At 35.1% G+C, this 19,103-nt stretch overlaps 1 protein-coding gene and 1 pseudogene across 1 annotated transcript; both read right to left on the bottom strand.

Moving 5' to 3' along the window:
- Positions 1 to 414: 414 nt before the first annotated feature.
- Positions 415 to 1,913, bottom strand: LOC145130909 (F-box protein At4g02760-like; annotated as a pseudogene).
- Positions 1,914 to 16,451: 14,538 nt separating this feature from the next.
- Positions 16,452 to 18,127, bottom strand: LOC145167699 (peroxidase 27-like). The gene is made up of 4 exons (XM_079086938.1): positions 17,844 to 18,127; positions 17,552 to 17,737; positions 17,262 to 17,436; positions 16,452 to 17,161 (listed from the first exon to the last, which is right to left on the bottom strand). The coding sequence occupies exons 1-4, from the start codon at positions 18,066 to 18,068 to the stop codon at positions 16,758 to 16,760; spliced, it is 990 nt and encodes a 329-aa protein (XP_078943064.1). The 5' UTR covers positions 18,069 to 18,127; the 3' UTR covers positions 16,452 to 16,757.
- Positions 18,128 to 19,103: the final 976 nt, after the last annotated feature.

Here is a 19,103-nt window from a genome sequence, read left to right as displayed (position 1 = left end):
AATGTAATTGCAAATTTTAACACCAATCCAATCAGCTTTCAAGCGCATAATCAACTCAAACTAGCCTTTATTCTATACATACCTTCCTATAGGAAACTCAGCTACCAGGCATAAATTAGGCCTTTCTTCCAACAAATGGTTTATAGGAATGAAATGATAAATACACAAATATTTATTATAACTGTCAATTCCGTTGCATTTACTTATAAATTGGTTGCAGTTGATCTAAAATGGGTAAATTATTAAAATTGTCCCTCTGATTTCTATTTTCAATATTTGTCCCTAGGACTTACTTATTTCAAGTTATAGGGACCAAAATTAATAGCATTAATGAAAAAATATTCAAACGTAAACCAAACATGGTAAAATAAGAAAGCACAAAGAACGTTTTTGCGATTTACTTTTGATAAGAAATTAGCTAAAAATAAAATAGGACAAAAGTTATCAAAATTGTATGTAGATGTTTACAATATCTCGAATTGCTTTATACAGTATATTGAAACTACAGCCTTTGTAATCATATATTTAATGTGTTAATTATTTATAAAATCCATATAAAGAACATGAAACAGGATAAATCAGTATACCTTGCATTATAGCACTTATTGAACAAGTCACAATCTGATGCTACACCATTACGGTTGGATATGTCAGGTTTTGAGGAATAAGGTTAGGGTTTCAAATAGTACCCTAATTTAAAAATTGGAAAAAGGGACTAACGTTGTAATTTGTAAGCTTTATATTATCATAAATTTAAAAAGTAGTAAATCATCAGGGGACGAGTATTTTTACGCACAAGATGTCTAAAGTGCTTGAATTCTACCGAAAGAACAGCTCCCACAAAGCGCTCAACATCAACGTGCCAAGGACATGTTTTTTTAATTTTAAGTACAAGACCTATGTCCTTACATCTTTGAGATACATACAGTCTCGTAAAATCATGACGTCCAAATGTTTTCCAACACCATTGGCCCCAAGGTTCCTACAATCTAAATTTGTAGTTAGGATTACAACCAGTTATCATAAAAGCAAATCATACATAACTTTTAGTAGTTGGACTATACGTTTTATGACACTTCTTACCTTAAAAAGTATCCGTGAATGAGTAAGATGTTCAGAAGTCCACATATTTCAATTTATGAAGCCCCTGAAACATTAGTTATAGTTTCAGATAAATATGTTATGGATCATAAATAATTCCAAAAATATACCTTCACCAACATACGAGCCTTGTAGTCATGCAACTTGAATCCCTTAGAGCCAGGGTAGTTATGTTAGTGCAGTTGTGCACCAATTCATTGTAGGTTGGGTATTTCAAAACATCATCTCTACCTGTAAATTGTAAGCATAATTATCCAAAAATCATGCAAGATTTGTAGCAAAGATGAATGATGAAATAGAAAGATACATGTTTTTGAATATTCAAAGCCCAAAAGCTCTCTTAAGGGACAATTCTTGCTCAATGATTCCAATGTATGCCCCAACTCAAGATGTCTATTTGTAAATATACTCTTATAGCCCTTAGGAAATAGAATTATAGCAAAGCATGCATTACGAAAAGTGTCTTACAGGCCACTAATTTTCAGATCAAGGAGAGAAGGGCAAGCTGATAATGATGCCAAAAGAGCATTATTATCAATCCTTTCAGTATTGAAAAGGTGTAATCTTCTCAAACAAGCCCTACTAATTATTTTAAAATAAAAATGAGAAAGTTTTAAAACATAAAATCCATATGATGAGTTATTCTAATATAATGACAACATACCCAGGTGTACCACCATTCGCTCTCAGGAAACTCAAGCATGATCTTGTTAGAATAGAGGACTATTAGTAGAGTTCCTAATACTATAAACTAATAGCTCAGATGAACAAAAAAGAGGAGGTGTACAAGGTGGGAGAACACCAAGCTTCATAGACCTTCAAAAGTAATAGAATAATTGTAACTCCATAAAAAAAACCATAAGCATCTCTGTCATGTGACCAACATTTCCGAACTTGGCTTCGATTTGAGGTTAGGTGTGTTGGAGATAGTGTCTAAGTCCATAACTATATTTGGTATGTACTTGACCCGACCCGGCATAGTCCATTTGGGTTGCACTTCACTCGAACAATTTACGGATAATCTTTTGAGAATAGTATAAGTTATGATTTATTAATATATAATAAGTTCTAATATATTAATATAAAATCATGTTATTTAATTAGTGTTGATCTATAATTAATTTAGAATTAATTTGGAGATCAAAAGTATGACTAATTAAATATGGGCTCTTGTATTTATATAGTGTGGGCTAATGCTTATTTGGAATGGGCTAGGCTTGCATGGAAAGTCCATGGATACTCCATGGAGCTTTAACCCATGGATCTCATGGAAATGAAAAGACATGGGTATTAGGGTTTACATGGATGTAACCCTAATCCACCACACTATATAAAGGAGGCTTTGGTTCTTGAAATTGCACTAGTTGATGTGTGTAAACTAAGAGGGCCGATTTCAAGAAGTTTGTGACTATTCTCTCAAGTTTCCAAGTTTGTGGTGATTTGTGACTTCCATTTGAGGCATCCACATTATTGGTGCTAGGCTCTCAAACTCCAAGCAATCAACTACTACTACAAGGTAAGTAATTCTACTAGTTTTATTTGATTCAAGTAGCCCATGATGCTAGTTAGGATAAGAACCTTGGAAAAATAATTATTTGCATGTATCTTATTCAAACATAGATCCAAGGTTTCTAGGGTTGCATGTACACCATAGGAGTGTTAGAATGCTGGAAACCCATCAGTGGTATCAGAGCCTGGTTTGTTATTTGATACTTGATGCAAAAAAAAAAAAAAAAAAAAAAAACTTGAAAATCGAAGTTTTGTTCAAAAGCTCGTATCAAAATTTCAAGTTTTGTATATGTTTTTACGATTCTTGAAATTTTTTATATGAACATTCATAAACATATGAGTTTAGAAGATCATAGAAATTATGTGCTAATAATTGATTAGATTAATTCTTGATCTTTATGTGTTTTAATGGAGTCCATAACAAGTTCTTAAGTTATTGATTAGATTAATTCTTGATCTTTATGTGTTTTAATGATCTTTATGTGTTTTAATTCTTGATCTTTATGTGTTTTAATGGAGTCCATAACAAGTTCCAACCCCTAGAATTTTAAAAGTTAAAATTCAACCCTTATACTTTATAATATTATAAGTTTAATAATATTTATATATGTATAAGATCAAGTCGTCTTACCGCTAGTACGCCTCATTCACGAAGCCGGTCTATAAGGGGGGTATAAGGTTGTTGCCCATAAAATGACAACTTAATGGGTGTCCACTCTCACCCACCGCTTTCTTGATTGGTGGAGGGTCGTTAGCCGAACGGGTAGGACAAGGACTTATAAATTCTCATTAAAAGTATAATGATAATACTAAAGTAACTAAACTTTATTGAATTCCCAAATCTTAGTTATTTTAGGAATATGTGAATAAGGTGCTAATCCATGAAATTACACTTTACACTTTGTTTAAGTCGTTAGTGGAGCGTGTGTGGTTAACCGACACACTAACTTGAACTTAACAAGGTAGGTAAAGGGTGACTTAATGTTTATCATAGTATCGATGGAGCGTGTGTGGTTAACCGACACATCGATTGAGGGGTAATACATTAAGGGTACCAAGTAATTTGCATGGTTACTTCACACCTTGTTTTGTGATCCTCGACATCACAGTCACAAAACTTGAAGGGCACACTCGAGATTGAAACATGCCATTGAAGAAAGTTCAATGAATCTCAAATAATCTAGGAGTTTCTAAACCAATTAAAACCTAATTAAATATTTCGTTTTTCATGGTGGAAATTGGTGAATCGTCATTCACCTACCTTCAAATATCTTATAGCTTAGATTACGGCATCCCTCTTCTAAGTTATAAAATATTGTGTTGGGTCCTAGCCTTAATATTACATTTGGGTGTTTTGTTAAGGACTATCTCTATATCTAATCTAATCTATTCCCTCTTCTTTTCAGATGTCTTCCAATAACAATGCTTCTGGCTCAAACCCTACTAGCTCCTTCTCTCTCATGAATCTTTGTGGGAGAGTCATCTTTGATGGGTCCAACTTTACAGATTGGATCAGAAACATCAGGATGGTCACTCGGTATGAGAACAAAGAATATGTTCTCGACAAGGAGCTGAAGGTACCCGAGCCAACTGATACTCCAGAAGAGCTTGCTGAATATGAGGTACATGAAAGAGATGCTACAAAAGTGGCATGCATCATGATGGCCACCATGACAGCCGAGCTCCAAAAGTCCTATGAGGACTATTATCCTTTTGAGATGCACCAGGACTTGATGGATCGCTACCATCAAAGTGCTCGTCAAGAGCGATATGAAATAATCTCCTCCATGATAACAACCCGAATGAAGGATGGTGAACCCATCACGGGCCACATGCAGAAAATGCAAAGGTATGTGGACCGTTTACTGAAGCTGAATGTGAACTTCCCTGAGGAGTTAGCAATAGACATCATTTTGCACTCCTTGCCATCGTGTTATGATCAATTCTGCATGACATATCACATGAACAAGGAAGAAGGCACCCTCAGCAAACTTCAAGGACTCTTGAAGACCGCCGAAAGTGGTCTAAAAGGTAAGTCGGTTGTTACTACTCCTACTCCTACTCCAACTGCGGCCAATGTCTTGGCAATCGGGCATGGCAAAGGGAAGAAGAGAAAGAACCCTTCTAAGGGCACCAAGGGTAAGACCCTTGAAGGCTCCTCTTCAAGCAAAACCAAGAAAGGTTTTGTCACTCCTTCTGCTAACCCTAATGAGGCTGAATGCTTCTATTGCCATGAAAAGTCGCACTGGAAGCGAAACTGCCCAAAGTACCAGCAAGATTTGAAGGATGGGAAAGTAAAACCCAACCATGTAGGTATATACACTATATTGTCTAATAACTCACCTCATTCTAAGTCTTGGGTCCTTGATACAGGTTGTGGTATTCACATATGTTGTGATTTGGAGGGACTAAAAATAAGTGAGAATGTGGAGCAGGGAAAGATAAACTTGATCATGGGAAACAGGAAAGCTTCACCTGTCACCAAGATAGGAGTTTATTCCTTAGTGCTAAATAGTGGGTTTACATTAGATTTGAATAAATGTTATTATTCACCAGAAATGGCAAGAAATGTTATTTCCTTTCATGCATTGTAAAAACAAGGTTTTACCTTTTATTTTGATAATAATAATGGTAGTATTGATGCTTTCTTTAATAATGTTCTTTATTTTAAAGCATTACCTTGTGATGGCGTGTATCAAACTGTATCTGTTGTAGATAATCTAGGAAATAATGTATTGTGTATTAACTCTTCCACTAGCTTAGATAAAGCATCCTTATGGCATTGTCGTCTTGGACATGTAAGCAAGAAACGCATAGGCCAACTCCAAAAGGATGGAGTCTTGGAGTCATTTGACCTAAAGTCAGATGATAGTTGTGAATCTTGTTTGCTTGGTAAAATGACAAAGTCACCTTTTACTGGCACTTGTGCTAGGGGTGAAGGTTTGTTGGACCTCATACACACGGATGTGTATGGACCCTTCAGAACCGCCACAAGAGATGCTAATCGGTTCTATGTGACTTTTAATGATGATTTTAGTAGATATGGATATGTCTACCTAATCAAGCATAAGTCAGAAACCTTTGAAAAATTCAAAGAGTTTAAGCAAGAAGTGGAGAATCAGTTGGGCAGGAACATTAAGATGCTTCGATCCGATCGTGGTGGTGAGTATCTTAGTACTGAGTTCCTTGACTATCTTAAGGAATGTGGGATTGTCTCACAATTGACACCTCCTAGGACACCACAGTTGAATGGTGTAGCTGAGAGGCGCAATCGGACCTTGTTGGACATGGTTCGTTCCATGATGAGTCGAGCTTCGCTACCAATCTCATTTTGGGGGTATGCCTTAGAGACTGTCGCCCATATCCTTAATCTAGTCCCTACAAAGAAGGTTGCCAAAACACCTCACGAGGTGTGGACTGGAAAAATTCCCAATCTAGACCACATCAAGATTTGGGGTTGCGAGGCCTTCGTGAGACGCGAGACTCACGATAAGCTCGAACCCCGAAGCGAAAGGTGTATTTTCATCAGCTACCCACAAAAATCCTTTGGTTACATCTTCTACATACTCAGTGATAATGTGGTCTTTGTAGCAAGAAGAGGATTTTTTCGAGAGAGAGAATTCATGAGCCAAGGAGACAGTGGGAGGCAAATTGACCTTGAGGAAATTCAAGAGTCAAGTGGTGAAGGAACCTCAAACCCTAGCCCTCAACCTGAGGAGGAAACTCCTGTTGAGCCGACTGAAGAATCTATACATCTGAGGCGTTCCACCATAGTTAGGAATGCACCTGAGCATTATTATGGTTTTCATATTACTGCAGAAGGTGAGACACTTATCAGTGATAACACACTGGTAAATCTGGATGAGCCTAACAGCTACACGGAAGCCATGGAAGGCCCTGAGGCTGCTAAATGGAAAGAGGCTATGGATAGCGAGATACAGTCCATGTATGACAATCAAGTTTGGAACTTGGTTGACAATGTACCTGATCGTAAGATAGTTGGGTGCAAATGGATCTTCAAGAAGAAGACCGACATGGATGGTAATGTACACACTTATAAGGCACGACTGGTTGCAAAGGGTTATTCTCAAACTCCGGGAGTTGATTATGATGAGACCTTTTCACCAGTGGCCAAGATTAAGTCTATTAGGGTTCTGTTAGCCATTGCTGCATTTCATGATTATGAAATATGACAAATGGATGTCAAAACCACTTTCCTTAATGGAAAGTTGGCTGAAGATGTTTACATGGTTCAGCCACAGGGTTTTGTCAGTACAGAGTACCCCAGTAGAGTGTGTAAGCTCGAGAAATCCATTTATTGATTAAAACAGGCACCTCGCAGATGGAATCTTTGCTTTGATGAGAAAGTCAAAGAATTTGGCTTTTCAAGGAGTGAAGATGAATCTTGTGTCTATATCAAGGCTAGTGGGAGTATAGTCAGCTTTTTGGTACTGTATGTGGATGACATACTACTCATAGGAAATGACATCCCAACCCTGCAGGAAGTAAAGTCCTGGCTTGGGAAGTGTTTCGCTATGAAGGACCATGGAGAAGCTACCTATATCCTAGGGATAAGGATTTTGAGAAACAGGAGTAAACGACTAATTGGACTTAGTCAAAGCACCTATGTGGACAAAGTGTTGAAAAGGTTCAACATGCATAACTCCAAGAAAGGAGAGTTACCCATCCAGAGTAACGCCAGATTGAGTAAGACACAAAGCCCTAGTACTGAGGCTGAGATAGCAGAAATGAGTCGAATACCTTATGCTTCAGCTGTAGGATCGATCATGTATGCTATGACGTGTACTCGACCTGATGTAGCCTTTGCTTTGAGCATGGTTAGCAGGTATCAGGGGAACCCTGGCAAGGCACACTGGACTGCGGTAAAGAATATCCTCAAGTACCTACGGAGGACTAAGGACTGGGTCCTTATCCTCGGTTGCAGTGAAGACTTGAGAGTTGTAGGGTACAGTGATGCTAGCTTTCAGACTGACAGGGATAATTTCTACTCTCAGTCGGGCTGGGTCTTTACTCTAAACGGAGGGGCAATTACTTGGAAAAGTTCCAAGCAGGAGACAGTGGCTGATTCCACTTGTGAATTAGAGTATATAGCAGCAAGCGAGGCAGCAAAGGAGGCTATATGGCTAAAGAACTTTATCGGAGACCTTGGAGTTGTACCAACTATAAAGGAGCCAATGGAGATTTTCTGTGACAGCAATAGTGCGGTTGCCTTAGCCAAGGAACCAAGAGATCATGGGAGATCCAGACACATTGACAGAAAATATCACTTCATCAGACATCGAATAGAAGAAGGAATCCTCGTGGCAAAGAGGGTATCATCGGATGAGAACTCAGCAGATCCCCTCACGAAGGGACTGACTCGGGCTAAGCATCTCCAGCATGCTCGGAGCATAGGGCTGAAGGATGATATTAGTTTTAGTAGTTAGATAATCTTGAAATTTGTAAAATGTAATTGACATTTGATGATAAATAAAAGTTGTTATCTATGAGTAAAGTGTTGCTATCTCTTGTCAATCGTTTACTATTATTTCTTTTTGCATGTTTTGACTTCCAGAATAATTATGTTATGGTTTATATCATATTATTCAAACTCTCCACAGTCGGTCATATGTTGGAAGTAGATATGAATCAAGACTGTCATGGGTTGGCTTGTAGAGGTCTAAGATGTTAGACAAAGCGGGGCTACAGCACTCATGAGTGATCATAAGTTCTGAGTATTAGATTCAACCCACGCTCACTTGTATCACTTCATGGAATTTATCTCGAGTGATCGTGAGACGGTAATATCATATAAGTCTTCAAACCTAGAGATATGATTTGTTGCCTATGAGTTGGTTATGCATTGATTGCACGAAAACGCATTGGTAACTCGATGTTATAAACCGTGCCTTTGTGTGTAGTTCAACAAGTAGTAGAGCAAACATCTGAGTCGAAGTTTATCTGTTCCTTCTAGGATTAGAAGCGATATCTGGGCCCCTCGATGATTTTGTTTTGACCTATGTACCGGGCCCGGTCGGAACTAAATTGATGTGTTCAGTTAAGTTCTATGTCAAACAAATCAGAAATCGGGAAATAAATGCTGGACAATAAGCAAGACCATGTTCCATGTATTTGTCCGGCTGATATCTAGAACAGAGGATTATATGATCACTTATCTAAAATGGCGCTTCATAGTTCAACAGAGTTTTAAGAGCTACGATTGTTGATCGGTTCCAGAAGTCATACTTGCAACTATAGTTATTAGACTTATCCAAGTGGGAGACTGTTGGAGATAGTTTCTAAGTCCATAACTATATTTGGTATGTACTTGAACCGACCCGACATGGTCCATTTGGGTTGCACTTCACCCGAAAAATTTACGGATAATCTTTTGAGAATAGTATAAGTTATGATTTATTAATATATTATAAGTTCTAATATATTAATATAAAATCATATTATTTAATTAGTGTTGATCTGTAATTAATTTAGAATTAATTTAGAGATCAAAAGTATGACTAATTAAATATGGGCTCTTGTATTTATATAGTGTGGGCTAATGCTTATTTGGAATGGGCTAGGCTTGCATGGAAAGTCCATGGATACTCCAAGGAGCTTTAACCCATGGATCTCATGGAAATGAAAAGACATGGGTATTAGGGTTTACATGGATGTAACCCTAATCCACCACACTATATAAAGGAGGCTTTGGTTCTTGAAGTTGCACTAGTTGATGTGTGTAAACTAAGATGGTCGATTTCAAGAAGTTTGTGACTATTCTCTCAAGTTTCCAAGTTTGTGGTGATTTGTCACTTCCATTTGAGGCATCCACATTGTTGGTGCTAGGCTCTCAAACTCCAAGCAATCAAATACTACTACAAGGTAAGTAATTCTACTAGTTTTATTTGATTCAAGTACCCCATGCCATGCTAGTTAGGATAAGAACCTTGGAAAAATAATTATTTGCATGTGTCTTAGTCAAACATAGATCCAAGGTTTCTAGGGTTGCATGTACACCATAAGAGTGTTAGAATGCTGAAAACCCATCAAGGTGGTCTAATTAAGCTTAAAATTTGGTTTAGACATTTTAACAAACACATAATGTGCACATTCCATTGATCAGAATACATTGCCTTTCAATTCTCACAGAACATAAAAAATTGAGAAAGAAATACAGGAAATGAAACCAAATGACATTTTCTAACAAAAACTAATTAATCAAATATTGTATCATTGTCCAACACAGTCACAAAGGGGAATAGAGCAAATAACAAATTGATTCCGATTAACGGTGAATGATGAAAAAATGAAGTTTGGTGTACAAATTTACATCTGGTATCGATCCAATTCAGGAAAGCTTGTGAAGGGTCTTCTTGAAAGATAATATTGCAGGGTACAGGGAAAAAGAACAATATTACAAATACTAATGACAAGGGGAGACTTTCAAAGGATGAGATTGGGAAGATGGTTCAGGTTGCTGAGAAGTATGAGTGTAAAGATGAGGAGCACAAGAAGAAGTTGGAGGTGAAGAATGCTTTGGAGAATCATACGTACAGCATGTGGAACACATCGAAAGATGAGAAGCTTGGTGAGAAGTTGACTCCGGTTGAAAAGAATATTGAGGATGCGATTGTGTGGTTAGATATGAACCACTTGACCGAAGGGGATGAGTTCAAGGATAATATGAAGGAGATTTTTCCCCCTTTGAAACTTTTAGGTTAGAGGGGGGGGGGAGGGAGATGAAATCGAACGAAGAAAGGTTGGAGGAACTGGTCTTCCTGAGAAATCCTAAGTGGTGTTGGATGAACGAAGAAAGGTTGGAGGCGCTGGAGGTGGGTGAAGGCGGAGGCCTAGGGCTTCTTGTTGCTAATTCAAAGATCAGTGCCGATGTTAAAAGGCGGATACATCAGTAGAGGGAACAATGGGAAACAGAGAGGAGATCGAACAGGCGGCAGTTTTAATTTTTTGGGATTCCATTTCCCGCGTTGGCTATTAAAACGCGTGTTTCATTAAAAAATTATAAAACCACATGATCAGATGACACAAATTTTATAATAAGCGCCCTCCGTGATTTTTGTGACACTAGTTTTAGGAAACGCAAAAATACGCGTCCTAAATCCTTCAAATTTATGGAGAGCTGACATTATTTTTAGGTCACACACTTTTGCGTATCATAAATCATTGCTAGTCATAAATTTTGTATCACTAAAGGTCTGTTTCTACTAGTGTAATTTGCATGTGATTGTATTTATTATAGGGGTATATGGAATCCTTTACGCATCATCAACAGGGGAGATGGAATTTTTTACATCAATAAAGGACTTGGTGCTTGTCTGATGGTAATAAAGTGCATACTTATTATTTGGTATTATCGTTCCCTCTCGTCTGACTACATACATGTATATTTTACAAGATGTTATCCCAAATCTTGAAATTAGGTTTTTAGTTTATGAAACCACACGATCTTACTTGAAGATATAAAGGTAGTTATATAATTATATGCATTATACATGCTAATTTGATATATTTTTTGTTTTAATTTTCATTATTTGACAAAGGGCAATTTTTGGGTGACAGACCAGAAGATTTCACTGTCCTGGTGAGCGTAGCTTGTGGCTATCTTTCATGAATAATAAAAGTATCCTTTTATGATTCTTATAATTTTATACTCCTGTCAATATGTATTCTATATAGATGCATGAATTTTATTATTCTATATAATAATTTTCAATTCATAATTTAGTTTTCATCATAATTTTCAATGAGCTTTTTATCATCGGCTTTCTATAAAATAGTATTACATAAACCCTTTAAGAATATATTTTAATTCATCATTTCATTTTAGTACTAATCACATTTATAGGCCATCTTGCATGTATATAATGATACAAAGACATTGAAAGAGGGGCATATACTTGTATCAACAGAAGTCATTCGTGACCGTGTTCAATAATACATAAACTATGAAGATTTCCCTTTATCAGGTGATGTTGTTGAGAAGGTATAATTTCTTATTTCATAAATATAATTCCTTTTTCCACTCTTCACACTAAGGAAACTATGTTGGTGTGTAATGTAAAAAAAAAGTCCAAAGGGGTCGGTTACATGTTAGATTTGTGGGCAAAATTAAAGAATTTGGCCATTATTAGATTGATATTACCCAAAAGCCCTAAAAGATTCAAAGATTTATTTGGTGTATTGGTCAACATTGATACAAAACTTGACTGAGATTCTAAAACATCACTTTTTTGTAACTTTAGACTTATTGTCTTGTAGCGCACGATATACTTTACAAGGAAAAGTTCAATAATTATAATTTATTTATCATTTAAGTAGGTTATTTTGTTGTTTCATTCAATTACATGTTGGAATGAAAAGAATGAAATCGAACAAAATGAAAGGTATCACATTCCTTCAAGAATGGTCGATTCCATTCCGGTAGACAAAAAACATTATTTAAATCGAATGCATGAACCATTTCATTACAACCTTGATTTCATCATATAAAACTAAAATGAGACATAACTCAATAAGCTTGGAAGTCTTTTCTCAATGAATGACATTCATGTAAATTGTTGTATGTTTTTGTTATGGTTTAAAGTTAGAATATAAAAGTATGATGCTAAATGTACAATATGTAAGTAAATAGATTATTTAACTGATGAAAAAAGTGTTGAATTTATATATATATATATATATATATATATATATATATATATATATATATATATTTGTGTAATCGGTTGTATTGTTTTATATGCATCATCATCATTATTATTATTATTATTATTATTATTATTATTATTATTATTATTATTATTATGTTAATGGAATTGATATTTACTTAGATTTATAATATATATATATATATATATATATATATATATATATATATATATATATATATATATATATATATATATATATATATATATATCTTTATACTTTAATAAGCATTTAGCCTCAAATGCTGAATTTTAAGAGGTACAAACCCTTATGCGATTTGTACAACCATTCAAAGCGTTACGTGATCTGTTTGGTCAACAATTGAAAAATTCAAGGCATTGCATGATCTGTTTGGTCAACAATTGAAAAAGTCAAAGAAAAATGGGTTCAATTAACCAACAGTGTCCAATTTCACTGGCAAATATATCGGTCTCATCTGACTTTCCTTATATCTCGACATTTTCAACAATTTTAGCTCAAAGTGTAGACCCATTCATAGGTTAAAATGAAATTGATATAAAACCCAACATCTCCCTCACTTCACATGATTCTTGATACATATCTCTTTGAAAACCACAGACCCAGAAAATTTAGCCGTCGTCCCTCACTCTCGATTTTGCATATTTCATTCTACATCTAGGTTCGATTTCAGGTATGGAATACCCTTCTTCCACCATAACGAGCATGCACCTTCTCTTTCTTATCATCTCTATTTGAAGCCCTAATATGGTTTTATGTTTGTTGTTATGAAATAAACTTTAATTTATTGTACTATTCCTTTTTAGGGTTCTTTCAAATTAAGCAAGTTATGAAGAAGGAGACCCTTGAAGCCTTCCTTCATACACACACAAAATACGACATCTTTGCATAGGTTACGAGAAAAAAGATGGAGAAAAATATCGATGATTCTTTCCTCTAAAATTCATATTTTTTTCTCCATATCTAGATGGGTTGATGACGTCGTCGTTCCGACTTAAACATCCCATGGCAGGGGCGGTGACGGTGGATTTTTTTTTGCAGGTTTGTTTGATTTGATTCCATTTTGGTTTTTCTGGTTCATATTAACATAAGGTTTATGGATAATAAGTTATGTATTAATGTCACAGTAGGTGCATATTCTGTTATTTCACAGCCATTAGTAACCACCACCAGAGTCCCCTTTCTCTCTTTAGGTACCATCAGTCTCTCCTATAGTTTTATTGTTACAGGTTCATGATTATAATATTTTTGAGTATTTTTAGTTGTGAATCTTTTTTTTCCAAAAGTCATTACTCCCCGCTGGAGATCAGCAGGAAGGTAAGAATCGTGAATTGATACACACCTGGCATAGATTTCTCTGTTTTTTGTTGTCTACACATACACATACACACGAAAGATTTAGACCTTAAGGTGTTTGCACATAAGGTGTTTAATGAATTTCCTCATAGAGTTATTTACTTGGTTTTTGTTGTTTTTAACATGGATCATAAAACCCTCCGAAGTGGTAAGTTTTTCAATACTTTCTTACAAATGCAATCATGATAATCTCCTTCTAAAGTAGTCTTTATGACCATACTTTGTTTATTTGAACCAGGGAATGGAAGATGTCTTAATTGAAATAGCAGCAATGATGAATCAACACAAACTCCGATGTAAAGTTTTATGTTTCTGAGTTTTTTTTCCAAAGCATTATCAATTACAATGATTTAAAAAAAAATATATTTGGTGTTGTCAAGAAAATGTAAAGATGAGTTTTGAGATGCTAAAGGTTTTCTTCAAGGAGATGTGTTAAAGTGACATTAAGTAGTACTGCTACACATTGATTTTGAAGGTATGCAAAGCCGACTACAAGATCAGTTGGCTCCAGATGTCAAGCTGGTAAATATCAGTCAATAATGAGAATTATGATCGAGTCTTCACAAGTCTTCCGTGGGTTAATGTGCAAAGAGTGTAACTATATGTCTGAGTCAGACAATCTCGAAGCTATTCCCGATAAACCGGGAAGAAGCAGGTGTGAAGGTGGGCTGGTGGTTCATAGTTCTCAAGCCTTTCTTTAATAGTGTTTGAAAAAATATCCAATAGAATACCATTGCTATAAGAACGGGGCTGTAATTTTTTATATGTTGGAAATATCTGTGTTTTACTTGCTCAACATTATTTTTGTTGATTTGAACTGATCATATAAATGATAAATTGTTTTGTAGGGCTATGGTATGTACGGAAAAATCCTGATGAAGATCTCCAATAGTCGCAACTATTTGGTGTTGAGGGCCTAATTAGAGATATACTTAACTATTCTCTCATCGTTATCTTATATGTTCAACAACTTTTTCTAATAAATTTATTCATTTCATCTATTATGCCTTGACAACGTGTGGATCCATGAAGCATGCTTGGTCTCCCTTGATATGGTTTACAGAGTAAATGGAAACATGATGAAGTATTTTGACCTTCAAAGAAATTTAAATTGAAGTATCTTTACTAATTACTTCGCATGTATCATGTTTCATATGTTGATGTCTTGTGATATATTTTGTATAATAATCTTAGTGATCACTTATTTACAGTTCACTAATCTCACTGACCGGAATAAACTTGAACGAGATCGGAATAACTAAGTGTGGTCTTGCAACTCATGTTTTAAAATAAGAGATGATTCTGATTGAAAGGACTTGGTGCCTGAATTTCCCAAGATAATGCAGCAAGTATGTTTAAAAATAAAAGATGATGAATTTGTACATTATCTTATATATAAATTATGGGTTTTTAGGGGTACGCACATTTACATGATAGGATTTGTATGTGGAGAATGGGCTGCTGACTTATTTCATATCCAACTACAGTTATAACTTAGTTCTTTGTTGGCAGGAAGAAGGTTTTCACACCAAGGAAGGTATTTTATTGTTTTAATTAAAACTTTGTATTTAAACTATCAAACTAGAAAGTGATAACCGCATGCGGTTTAGATTTTTAGCATGCATTTGACCTTTTGTAACTTTTATTTGACAGATTTGCACAAGTCAGAAGGATGACTATTTTATGTGATTAACATCCACAAAAGAAACAAACTGATAAATAAGGTGGATAGCTATCAAGATTGGGTTAGGGCAAATTTGTAATAGTGAACTTTTTTCTATTTGTCAACCAATTATGGATTCCCAAACTTTATGTTTATTGTCCTTGAGTTCTATTAAAATTATGATACCAAACTTTATATGTTTTCCAATCAATCTACATTTGTGGCTTACACCCTTGGCGGTATCTGCCATTTGAATGTAATATGTGTTCTCTGTATTGTCGCAAGTTATGAAGGGATAAAAGTTCAATGTAGGGCAATATCTGACATTGTTGCATATGTTTTTATTGTCAGTTGCTTTATTAGCATTGCTTTGTAAAAATGTTTCCTATACAAAATATATGTGGAAATCATAGAAGGGATAAAAATAGAAAAACTACTACAATCTTACAATGATTTTTTTTATCCAAAAGCAATACATTTTCCATATTTAGATAGTTTAAATCGATTATTGAAAATATTTTAAAACCTAAGTGGTATGCATCATTTTAAAATATGATTAGATTAACATTCTTATGATGTTTTTTCAACAATTTAATTGCTGAAAGTCATAGGTGAAGACACCATTTTTAATCTTACTGTTACAAATTACCGATTTAATATTTTCAATTAAATATATAATAATAAACATATTTTTTTCATATTGAAATTTAATGATATTCATAATCTCTAATAACTTTATTAAACAAATAATAATAATCGTATGTTGATCTTTTTTCATACAAATAAAATTGCATTGTTTAACACTTTTGCCCTAATAACAATTTAAGATAGGCAATTTAAGTTTATTGTTTGTATTAGTAGTGTTTTTTTTTTTTTTTGTAATATAACCTTTATTATATTTTAATGAGCCGCAATAAAATGTTAGGTGTTGTTTTATTTTAGTGTTTTTGACTGTGTTGTTTACGTTTAATAAACTATTTGTGCAAAAAAAATTGATCGTCTCTAAAAACTAATTTCTGAAAAAACCATTTGCACCCGTCGCTTGGCGCGGTTAAACAGCTAGTATATATATATATATTTATGCAAACGCCTCCATGAGCAAGAACAAATACAAACGTTAGGGTAATACACTCTTAATTTGGTGGATGTCTTTCATTTAAAAAGCAACAAATCAAGAATAATACACTTAAATAATGGAAAAAACTTTGAAAATTTTAATTGAATACATGGCGACAAGAACTCTTGTGTCTATATAGAATGACATACCGGGAAAATCACGTTTACGGGATCTAACTCGTGGCACTCTCTTCGATGGATGTGTGTTATTCACTAATCAATCTTATGCATGAGATTAAATCAACATGCAAACATATATCGGCCAAGATATTTTTAGGTATTATTTTGGTTTAGTATAAAATCAAGACTAGTTACTTTTGGTGCACACATTCCGAATTTCACCTTGAGAACCTGTAAGGACCCCAATCCTGCCCATGTTAACCATAGAGACACCAAAGTCCTTGAAGAATGCGGAACCACGGCTAGTAGCTTGAATCATGTAAGCTCTAGTCTCTGGGTCATCGAGTAAGGCCGCATCTGATTGAAGAAGCCCCCTCCTCTTTGTCACTAATTTGAAATAGGAGTCATCGAATGTCTTGAAGCTTCCTGGGTCTAACTCAGCAAATGTGGTTAGATCGTTTGGCTTGCACTTTAACTTCAATCTTGCGATGTAGTTAGGGTCCATGGTGGGGTCGGTATCACCTTTACCGGTGAAGTTGTAGAGCCGGCTATCAAATGACGAACAATGAGATATCCCTATGGTGTGCCCTCCTATAAATGATAAAGAATCCACATGTATAAACATTATTAAATAATGCGTTTCAACTCACTGATTCGACTCACTTTTAGAAACACAAAGCTGACATTGTACCTGAGAGAACAACAAGGTCTTTTGTGCTTAGGCCCCGTAATGCCCACGATTGTTTCAAAACACTGATGTTTGAGGTAAATGATGGCAAGCCTGTCACTGGGGTTATGGGATCAATGAATAAAGACACATTTCCATCTCTTCGGCCTGTTTCAACCTCCCAATATGGTCCCTTAGTCTGTCAACAAGTGAAAAAACAAAAAGGAAACACAATTGGTTATCGTGGAACTTATAAAATGAACTTATAAAAAGTCATTTCAGAAATTAAGTTTTGAGAGGAGAATGATATATACCGCTACTGTAACGTCTCTGGCAACTAATGCAACAATGTCAGCACATGAAACCACATCTGGGCAGGCCTTTTCTAACGCCAGCTTCACCCTATCGATAATGTTGAACCCCCTTAGGCTTAGATTTGGTGGCGAAAATTTCTCTGATTGATTCGTTGGAGAATCCAGTAGGACAGATCCATCACAACCCTATAAATAAGAGAGGCATACTAGTTATATTAGTAGTTTAAGAATGTAAATTACGATGCAAAAAGAAGGGAATTAAAATCTTGTGCTAAAGTGTGCTATTACGAACCCTAATGAAGCAATCGTGGAAGTGCATTCTCAAAAGAGGGCCAGATAGAGATGGTGCTACAGCCATAACATCGCTGATAACCTTAGATATTATCACCTCGGCTTGAGGGCATGATTTTTTATAGAACCCTACTTTCAACCCTTGGCCTTCTGCATGTAAAGAAAACAGTGATAGGACTATTATTTGAAGAATGAAAATCCCGAATAAGTTCATTCCACCAGCCATTTCGAACAGGAAAGACTCTCACACAACTTAAACTTATTTGTGGGATATTTGGAATGTAAACCATATCAAGGCTCATTATATAGTCTATTAGGGAAACCGAATAATTTGAACAGCATCAAAATGTTGTTGTCACCACATGGCATGAATTTGCATCTTATGGAAAATTAATAAAAACAAATATGGTTGACTTTGATAATTACCACAATCAAGCCGTTTCAAAATGATAGAGATAGGAGAACGGTCATGTTAACAATGGTAATATTTGCTAGGGTCCCGACATTTCTTATAATATCTAGCAAACATGTACTATAGATGACAAGGTTAGCCATCGTCTAACTGTTGACAACAACTCATGTTAAAAGTAAAGACAATCAAAGGGCACAAAATAGTTGACTTTGGAGTAGGAACATGCATTCTTCAATCATTAACCTAATGCATTACCATCGCAAAATCCCAACAAGTTATAAAGAATTAGAGAACAACTTGTAGCAGAATATATAAAATAACGAAAGTAACTGTCCAGCTAATCAATGGATCGATTAAAGCAGATGGCTTGATAAAAAAACAGGGTTTGGTAAAATCTTCAAATTAAATATGCTTAAATATCACATAAGCAGTTAAGCCCAACTCATTTATTTAACTGCACCGATGTGATCTATAATGCATAAGAATGAATCCAATTGTGAGGAGCAGGTATTATTTATGTGTATTATAATATTTTCGGGAAAGTGAAACTTTACCATTCGTTGATGTATATCTAGCAGTAAGCTTTCATTGGACAAAACACAACGAACGGTTTAATTAAACTTAAAATTTTATATACTATCTAAACTGAAATGAAACCTTTATCATATGTTCTTGCATTCATAGCGACACTTTCAATAATCGACCGGAATTTTTAAAAATATAATTAACGCTTTCAAACTAACTTTGGTTTTTTTAAAATCTATTCAACAATTCAAACTTTTTATGATTTCAGGGCATCCACAATACATAGAGTTCAATGGATTCTTACATCATCTTTCTACAATCTAT

Source organism: Lactuca virosa, chromosome 1 (genome assembly GCF_052849685.1).
Source record: "Lactuca virosa cultivar CGN04683 chromosome 1, Lactuca_virosa_CGN04683_v6, whole genome shotgun sequence".
NCBI classification, from domain to species: Eukaryota; Viridiplantae; Streptophyta; class Magnoliopsida; order Asterales; family Asteraceae; genus Lactuca; species Lactuca virosa.
The sequence above is the reverse complement of the archived record's forward strand: the minus strand, read 5'-3'. Positions and strand labels throughout refer to the sequence as shown.

Excerpts from the sequence above, each read along its gene's own strand:
- LOC145167699 (XM_079086938.1), bottom strand. The coding sequence starts at position 18,068 with ATGGCTGGTGGAATGAACTTATTCGGGATTTTCATTCTTCAAATAATA. Across the intron at positions 17,738-17,843 it reads TCCACGATTGCTTCATTAGG|GGTTGTGATGGATCTGTCCT; the intron begins GTTCGTAATAGC and ends TCTTATTTATAG. Across the intron at positions 17,162-17,261 it reads AGACCTTGTTGTTCTCTCAG|GAGGGCACACCATAGGGATA; the intron begins GTACAATGTCAG and ends TATCATTTATAG.